The sequence below is a fragment of the Macrobrachium rosenbergii genome, chromosome 41, assembly GCF_040412425.1.
Source record: "Macrobrachium rosenbergii isolate ZJJX-2024 chromosome 41, ASM4041242v1, whole genome shotgun sequence".
Lineage (NCBI taxonomy): Eukaryota > Metazoa > Arthropoda > Malacostraca > Decapoda > Palaemonidae > Macrobrachium > Macrobrachium rosenbergii.
Window position 1 is genome coordinate 17495610 of NC_089781.1, and position 9771 is coordinate 17505380.

Below are 9771 nucleotides of genomic sequence, written 5' to 3' on the forward strand. Positions count from 1 at the left end.
AGTGAAATAGGCGTCGCATTTTAGCAGCATACGCGCCGCCGCTCGTGGGTTAAAGACCGGTTAAAACACACACACATGGAGGTTTATAAATTTCATCAATAGGTCCAGAGATAAGGATCTGAAAGACTGGGAAAATTGTAAAAGATGAAACTTTATTGTCTTCGTAATAATGAGGAATATTTTACATCATAAGTGAATTATAGAAATTGCTAAAATGTACTTAGTTCTATCTGAATAAATTACAAGAGCTTGGTCTTCAGTTTATCTAATTCATCTCACCCTCTCACTCTATATATAATCTACACGTATATACATACAGTAGGCATGTATACAGTGAGTAGGCCAAAACAGAAATAACGCATAATTACTCCATCAATTATCTAAACTTCTAGGGGAAACATTTCAGAAACAGGAAATGCCAAGTCCAAAGTAATGTAACTTAACCTCAGATTATATAAAGCCTGTACAGTGCCAAAATTTACACCTCTAAAAAGTAGTATGGTGAAGTTCCAGTCATGGGCTTAAAGATTATAAGCTTTTTCTGTGAAGTTAATCGCGATACAGCAAACTCTGCCTCTTCAAAATTAACGCCACTGGGCTAACCTAAAGTCCATCAAAGGCAGTTTAGCTACAATAAAACTCTGGGTGTAATATTTAACCACTTCACACAACAGTTCACAACGTGCAATCACTACTCACAGAACCTACTAAACCACACAAAAAAAAATAAACAAAGTGCCTAGCAACCAGTTGTAGGGATGGTGTTCAACGAGGTATGAAACCCTTCATTGTATAAGTATAGCTTGTATAAATATTCTCCTTCTGAGGTCAAGGATCGCAACTCGATTAGAATGACAAACCCAACGTTAGTCTAAAGGGTATTTTCATTTGTTTCTCTTGACCTGCATTAGCCTAACTTCTTGTCATTTAGCTGAATAAAATGGAATATAAAGTTTAGGCCAAAGGTCGAGCACTGGGACCTATGAGGTCATTCAGCACTGGGAAGGATATTATGAGTAGGTAGGTTCGAAAGGTGTAACAGGAGGAAAACCTCGCAGTTGCCCTATGAAATAACTGTTAGGAGAAGGTGGATAGCAAGATGGAAGAAAGATAATATTAATGGAGGTACAGTAAAAGGAGTGAAAGGGATTACAGCTAGGGGTCGAGGTGACTTGCAAAGAACCTTTAGTAATGCCTACAGTGCACCCCGTGATGTGCACTGACGGCTCTACCCCCCTACAGGGGTTATGTAGCTGTAGAAAAGACCAAGCCATAAGGTAAATATTAACTTGAAGTGTTTAGCCTCATCTCTGCTTCAGAGGAAAACTAATGTTTTAGGCCATATTAACAGCTTTGCTATCTTGTGCTAGTGACGATGCAAGTTTCTTTACAAAATCTACCAACATTCAACAATGAGTGCTTTTGTGTGAGTACCAGCAATGAGCAATCTTTGATCTATACTATCAAACAGAAAAGATTTTCTGAAACGCCCAGTTTCCCTGGCAAGCCTCATACAGCTACTCAGCACAACCAGACAATACATCGTGGAACCTCACACATGCCGTACAAAATGTTATTGATGTGGTTATCATTCAACGTTCCATTCTCAGTAGTAATGTAAAATTGTTGACCACCTTTATTACTAGGCTGGTTAAGCATCCATTCCATATTTGTCACTGCTGGATTTCCATCCATGTCAAACCAAGTATACATATCATCGGTCGGTTTGCGACTCATGCCTGCCCAGATCTTCTCGTCGCCAACTAGATAATGTATTAATCGGGAATAAATGCTGTCTGGCGGCAGATACAGACGTCCACCCATCGCCTCACACGCTGCTTTCACAAAGTACCAGTCACCTTTACTACTTGTCCTGTCAAGCACCTTGCCATTCACACCCTTGACATAGTAAGTCAGTAATGAAGGAGCTGCTGTTACGGTGGCAATTGGCCAAGACAGGTTCTGCAGGAGGCTGCATTCCTTTGTTAGTATGTCCCAGGTGTAGACCCAACAGTTCGGTATTGCTTTGCAGGTCGATGAGCACCTGAAAGTTTGACACCTAGTGAGCCATAAGAGAAAGATTCTTTCATGTTCAGTTAAATAAAACAGATCATACATCATTCAAAGCTGTCAATGAGCTCATGTGATCATTTTGATCCCACATATTTATCATCAGGGACTCTAGACTTCTCTCTAGCACAATTCATTGTTATTTAAACATAATGAATGGAAGAACAACGTGTGCATTAGAAGCAAATTTAGATATGTCTTACTGTATTGCATCGGTGGTGTTGAACTGCACATACGGAGCGGAAATTTTCTTTCCTCCATTAAAGAGGATCTGATAGAGACGAGATGGACACACTGTCTCTCCCAGGATGTGAGCAGACACAAGGGACAGCAGCACAACCATCCGTATGAGCGATGGGATCTTCATGATCTCCGTCCTTTCTGCCTTTAATAACAAGAGAATGACGATCAATTGCAAATCACTGTGACCTAATGTCAAAAATGTGGCCGAGTTTGTTAGACACATCTTTTTCTATTACTGAATTAAAGCCTCGATAAGAACCTTACAGTGACAAACAAACAATTAACTAATTAATTAAAAAAATAAACGAAATAAAATAAATAAATATAAATAAACATATATATATTAATATATATAAAATATATATATATATATACATATATATATGTATATATATATATTTATGTATATTATATATATATATATATATATATATATATATGTATATATATATGTATGTATATATATATATATATATATATATATATATATATATATATATATATATATATATGAGTCAAAGAGCTGAGCATTAGTCAGCTGACATATCAAGTTCAAGAGTCCGAGTAAAACAGCCTTTATGAAGCAGAATATTGCAGACTTCAGTCTTTAACCTCTCACAGAAGCTATTAAAAATATTAACTAGGCTTAAGTGGCCCCGTTATTTGACTAATAGAACGTTGTAGCCTACACCTTGGGCATGATATCGAAGGGGAGTTAGCTACCAAAGATGTAATATTTTAGTTTTTTTAAATGTACAATAAAATGTAATCGTTCATGAATTCAGAAACAAAACTGTAATTTTATTCACCATTCAAAATCGTATGATGGCACTTGGTGAAATACATGAATTAGGCAATTCACAACAAAAGCGATGATGAGGATAGCATGAAACATTTTCCTCGTGCATAGATCTTGGAATATTCATTCAAAATACATTAGAAAATTATTGAGCTTTGTGAGGACGACTGTTCTCTGGTGGGAATGAAACTAGATCAAAATTTCCACGGAGACAAATCATTCGTATCCGGTTCCTGCTCGATTCACTGGACCATAATGGTTTGTTGCTTGTATGCTGCCCACATACTACTCAACTGGGGCGTTGCTAATTGCTTCTATTTGGCATTTGAATTTCAAACCATTGAATGCCACTGTTCAAATTTCCTATCAGTTATCTATGGTAACCTACCGAGAGATGTGTTATCACAGAAAGGGGAACATTAGAATGAAAATACATGTGATGCACGGTAGGAGGAAAACTAGGTCTGCTTGAATTCATGTGAATATCTGATACAACTGTCATCCTGATAAGGGAAAGAATAAGAGCGATATTTTGGTAAATATATAGTAAGGCATTTCTCCGCAACAATGTGTAAGCTGAAATCAAATTGAAGATTAATTACCCCTAGCGTAGCGGTGATCTGGGGTTGGTTGATGGCTTCTCAGCTACGACTGACAACTTGATTGTACAGTGCTGGCAATAAAGTAGTGGAGCAAATTCTTGCTTTCATATGAATGTTAAGTGTTTCAAACTTGCGATATTGATTAGCTCTCATTAACATTACCTGCTGTCTTAGAGACCGATTAAAACGCACACACGCGGAGGTTTATATATTTCATCAACAGGTCTAGAGACAAGGATCTGAAAGATTGGGACAATTGTAAACGATGAAACTTTATTGTCTTCGTAGTAAGGAGGAATATTTTACACCATAAGTGAATTATAGAAATTGCTAAAAAGTACTTAGTTCTATCTAATTCATCTCACCCTCTCACTCTATATATAATCTACAGTATACGTTTATACATACAGTAGGCATGTATACAGTGAGTAGGCCAAAACAAAAGTAATGCCTACTTACTCCATCAATTATCTAAACTCCTAGTGAAACATTTCACAAACAGGAAATGCCAAGTCCAAAGTAATGTAACTTAACCTCAGATTATATAAAACCTGTACAGTGCCAAAACTTACACCTCTAAAAAGTAGTATGGTGAAGTCCCAGTCATGGGTTGAAAGAGTATTAGCGTTGTCTGTGAATTTAACTGCAATACAGCAAACTCTGCCTCTTCAAAAAGAACGCCACTGGGCTAACATAGAGTCCATTAAAGGCAGTTTAGCTACAATAAAACTTAGGGTGCAATATTTAACCACTTCACACAACAGCTCACAACGTGCAATCACTACTCACAGAACCTATTAAACCACAAAAAAATATACAAAGTGACTAGCAACCAGTTGTGGGGATGGTGTTCAACGAGGTATGAAAACCTTCATTGTATATTTATATCTACCTCTGAGGTCAAGGATTACAACTCGATTAGGATGACAAATCCAACGTTAGTCTTAAGGATATTTTCATTCGTTTCTCTTAACCTGCACTAGCCTAACCTGGTGTCATTTAGCTGAATGGGATGGAATATAGAGTTTAGGCCAAAGGCCAAGCACTGGGACCTATGAGGTCATTCAGCACTGGAAAGGATATTATGAGTAGGTAGGTTCGAAAGGTGTAACAGGAAAAAACCTCGCAGTTGCACTATGAAATAATTGTTAGAAGGTGGATAGCAAGATGGAAGAAAGATAATATTAATGGAGGTACAGTAAAAGGAGTGAAATGGGTCACAGCTATGGGCCTAAGGGACATTGCAAAGAACCTTTAGTAATGCCTACAGTGCACTCCGTGAGGTGCACTGACGGCACTAGCCCCCCTACAGGGCTTATGTAGCTGTAGAAAAGACCAAGCCATAAGGTAAATATTAAATTGAAGTGGTTAGCCTCATCTCTGCTTCAGAGGAAAACATGTTTTAGACCATATTAACAGCTTTGCTATCTTGTGCTGGTGACGATACAAGTTCCTTTACAAAATCTACCAACATTCAACAATGAGTGCTTTTGTGGGAGTACCAACAATGAGCAATCTTTGATCTATACTATCAAACAGAAAAGATTTTCTGAAAAGTCCAGTTTCCCTGGCAAGCCTCATATAGCTAATCAACACAACCAGATAATACATCGTGGAACCTCACACATGCCGTACAAAATATTATTAATGTGGTTATCATTCAGTGTTCCATTCTCAGAAGTAATGTAAAATTGTTGACCACCTTTATTACTAGGCTGATTAAGCATCCATTCCATATTTGTCACTGCTCGATTTCCATCCAAGATAAACCAAGTCTGCATATCATCGGTTAGTCTGCGACTCATGCCTGCCCAGATCTTCTCGTCGCCAACTAGATAATGTATTAATAGGGAATAGGTGCTGTTTGGCGGCAGATACAGACGTCCACCCATCGCCTCACACGCTGCTTTCACAAAGTACCAGTCACCTTTAGTATTTTGTCCTGTCAAGCACCTTGCCATTCACACCCTTGACATAGTAAGTCAGTAATGAAGGAGCTGCTGCTACGGTGGCGATTGGCCAAGATAGGAATGCAGCCTCCTGCAGAAACTTTGTTTCTATGTCCCAGGTGTAGGTGCAACAGCTCGGTATTGTTTTGCAGGTAGAGTAACCAAGTTTGACACCTAGTGAGCCCTAAGAAACCGATTCTTTCATGTTCAGTAAAATGTAACAGGACACACATTCATCATTCAAAGGTTTCAGTGAGCTCATGTAATCATTCTGCTCCCATACATTTAACATCAGGGACTCTACAGATCTTTCTAGCACAAATTATTGCTACTTAAGCATAATGAATGTAAGAACAACCTGTGCATTAGAAGCTAATTTAGATATGCCTTGCTGTACTGCATTGGTGGTGTTGAACTGCACATACGGAGCGGAAATTTTCTTTCCTCTATGAAAGAGGATCTGATAGAGACGAGATGGGCAAACTGTTTCCCAGGATGTGAACAGATGCAGTACAATGGACAGCATCAAAGTCACCCGTAGGGGCAAGGGTATCTCCATGATCTTCGTCCTTTCTGCCCTTAATAACAAAAGAATGATTTATTACAATTCACGACGACTCCTTGATTGGCTTTGTTGCTCCTTCACTAGGCTAATTGGTTCTATCTGTTGTCTGAAATTCAAATCATTGAATGCTGTGGACTGAATTTCCTATCAGTTATATATATGGCAACCTACTGATGGATGTGTTGTCACAGAAAATGGAACACTGAAATAATACAAAATGTGCTGCATACGTCAGGAGGAAAACTGGGTCTATTTGAATAAAAGTGAATATCCGTTATATTTCATCCTAATAAGAGAACGAATGATAAAAGAAATACTCGAGTGAATATATGGTAGGGCATTTTTCCACAATAATGCGCAAACCGCAAATAAATTGAAGATTACTTACCAGTAAGGTAGCGATGACGTGGCGATGGTGGATGGCTTCTGAGCTCCGACTGACCAACTGCCTGTACAGGCAGTTAAGCAGTGGAGCAAATTCCTACTTTCTCGTGAACGTGCAATATAACTTGTAATATTGATTAGCTCTCATTAACATTACCTCCATTACTCTTAAGACCATGTCAGCTGTCTAAGAGACTGAGAGAACCATTGTAGAAAAACATGCTTGGAAGGTTTTATATATTTCACTAATAGCTCTTGATTATTTGGATCTAAAAGACTGAGGAAATGTAAGAGAGGACTTTATTGGTCTTCATAATAATGAGGAATATTTTACATCATGAGCAAATTTCAGAAATAGCTGACCAGAACTTATTCAATCTGGCTAATTTACATGAATGTGGTCTTTATATATACCTCATTTTATATATACCTACATACAGATATTTATGTATACATCGAGTAGGCCACCAAAATTAATGTTCAACAGCTCTATAAATCAATAAACATTTGGAGAAACACGTTTCAGAAATAGAAAATGCAGTCTGAATTGATGTAACTTTCCCTCAGACTATTATAAAATCCTTATTGTGTCTTACACCTCTTAAAATTAGTATGGTGAAGTCCCAGTCATGGGCTGAAAGGGTATTAGCGTAATCTATGAATTTAACTACAATACAACAAACTCTGCCTCTTCAAAAACAACGCCACTGGGCAAACAAGGAGTCCATCAGAGGCAGTTTAGTCACAATAAATCCCAAGGTGCAACATTTAACTATTTCACAGAAGTTCACAATGTACAACCACTTCTCTTAGAGTCTACTGAATCACACTAAAATATTTACAAAGTGATTAACAACCAGAAGCTAACAGTTGTAGGGATTTTGTGAAAACCTCCACTGCACAAGTAAAGCCTGTATACCTCTACCCCCATTCACAGGAAAGATTACAACTCGATAAGACAGACAAATTTCATGTTAATCTGAAGCTTATCATGAATCTTTTCTCTAAACTATATTGACCCAATCCGTTGTCATTTAGCTGGGGGAAAACCAAGCCATAAGGTAATGTCAACTCGAAGTGGTTAGGCCAAATCTCCACACCAGAGGAAAACACTTTATATGACCACGTCCAAGTCCTGTGTCTATAAAATTTACCTGTTTTAGCAATAAAAAAGTGCTTTCATGGAAACACACAAAATTAAAAACTATGCCCAAGCCATCAAATGAGCAAAAGAAGCGAATTTCTAAAACAGATTAATAGATAAATCTAATTTTGCCATTTAATTCTGGCATCTACTCACCACAATAAAATAAGTAAGACCCATTAAACTTCACAAACACCGTACCTATTATACCAGTCATCTCTATCATTCTTTTGTCCTTTCTCGAGTGACATGTAATACTGAGCACCAGAAAAATCATTAGGCTGTAGTGGCGCCCATTCTAATTTTGTGTTATCTGGGTTTCCATCCAAGTTAAACCAAGTATACTTATCATCGGTAGGTCTGCGAGTTAAGCCTATCCAGAGCTCGTCTGCGCCAAATATGTAATGTAGTGCTGTGCCAAAGGTGCTGTCCGGTGGCAGAAACAGACGTCCTCCCATCATCTCACACTCGTGCTCCACAAAGGACCAGGAACCATTAGTATGTGACATTTTAAGCACCTTGCCATTCGTACCCCTGACGTAATACGTGAGTAACGAAGGAGGCGCTTCTTCGGTGGTGACTGGCCATTGCAGATTCTGCAGGAGGCTGCATTCCTTTGTTTCTGTATCCCAGGTGTAGACCCAACAGCCTGGCTTTGCGCTGCAGATTGAAGAGCACCTGAAAGTTTGACACCTAGTGAGTCATAAGAGAAAGATTCTTTCATGTTCGGTAAAATGTAACAGAGGACACGTGCATCATTCAAAGGTTTCACTGAGCTTATGTGATCATTCTGCTCCCAGATATTTAATTTCAGAAGCTCTAGAGCGATTTCTAACACAAATTATTGTTGCCTAAGCATAATGAATGTGAGAACAGCCTGTGCATTAGAAACTAAATTAGATATGCCTTACTGTATTGCATTGGTTGTGTTGAACTGCACATATGGAGCTGAAATTTTCTGTCCTCCATTAAAGAGGATCTGATAGAGGCGAGATGGACATGTCTCCCCTAGGATGTGAAGAGAGACAATGGACAGCATCAAAGCCACCCGTAAGGGCGATGGCATCTTCATGATCTTTGTCCTTTCTGCCGTTGGTAACAAAAGAATGATTAATTACAAACCACTATGACTCCGTGATTGGCTCTGTTGCTCTTTCACTAGGTTGGCTGGTTCTATTTGGTGTTTGAAATTAAAACCGAGGCATTGTGTGCCAGTTTGAATTCCCTGTCAGTCATATATGGTAACCTACTAATGGATATGTTATCACAGAAAGGGGAACACTGAAATGAATGAAAATGCAACATGTGCTGCACACGGTAGGAGGAAAACAAGGTCTGTTTGAATAAAAGTGAATATCCGATACAATTAATTAATCCTAATAAGAGAACGAATAATAAGAGCAATATCTGAATGAATATATAGTAAGGCATTTTTTCGTAATAATGCGTAAACGGAAATTGAAGATTACTTACCACTAAGGTAGCGACCACTTGTGAATGTTGGATGGATTCCGACTAACCAACTCGATTGACTGTACAGTACATGGAATTAAGTAGTGGAGCAAATTCCTACTTTCTCATGACCGTGTAAGTGTTTCCTAACTTGCAATAGTGTTAGCTCTCATTAACATTTCTTGTAGCACTCTTAAGGCCATTTCAGCTGTCTCAGGGAACTATTATGAAAAAGCACATGCTTGGAAGGTTTATGTATTTCGTCAGTAGGTCTAGTGATTAGGATTTGAAAGACTAGGAAAATGTAAAGGGGAAAAGAATTTATTGGTTTTTGTAATAAGGAATATTTTTCATCATGAACAAATTACAGAATTAGCTGACCTGTACTTAATTCAACCTGGATAATTTACATTGTGGTCTTCAGTTTATTCAATACATCTCACCCTCTCACTTGTGTGTGTGTGTATATATGTATGTATATATATATATATATATATATATATATATATATATATATATATATATATATATATATATATATATATATATATATATATATATAT

At 37.8% G+C, this 9771-nt stretch overlaps 2 protein-coding genes and 1 long non-coding RNA gene across 3 annotated transcripts in view; 1 reads left to right on the forward strand and 2 right to left on the reverse strand.

The window, feature by feature from the left end:
• LOC136826700 (heat shock protein Hsp-16.1/Hsp-16.11-like) overlaps nucleotides 1-9771 on the forward strand; it is an 80056-nt gene that overhangs the window by 21149 nt on the left and 49136 nt on the right. The gene's annotated exons all lie outside the window — the stretch shown is intronic.
• Nucleotides 654-2451, reverse strand: LOC136826443 (uncharacterized). Its single transcript, XM_067083662.1, has 2 exons — nucleotides 2274-2451; nucleotides 654-2044 (listed from the first exon to the last, which is right to left on the reverse strand). Exons 1-2 carry the CDS (start codon nucleotides 2435-2437, stop codon nucleotides 1522-1524), a joined length of 687 nt encoding a protein of 228 aa, XP_066939763.1. The 5' UTR covers nucleotides 2438-2451; the 3' UTR covers nucleotides 654-1521.
• The window catches only part of LOC136826444 (uncharacterized), a 30506-nt gene continuing 27633 nt past the window's right edge, over nucleotides 6899-9771 (reverse strand). The window contains exons 2-3 of the long non-coding RNA XR_010849606.1: nucleotides 8668-8842; nucleotides 6899-8434 (exon numbers count right to left, since the gene is read on the reverse strand). This is a non-coding gene — a long non-coding RNA (uncharacterized lncRNA). The remainder of the gene's footprint in view (nucleotides 8435-8667; nucleotides 8843-9771) is intronic.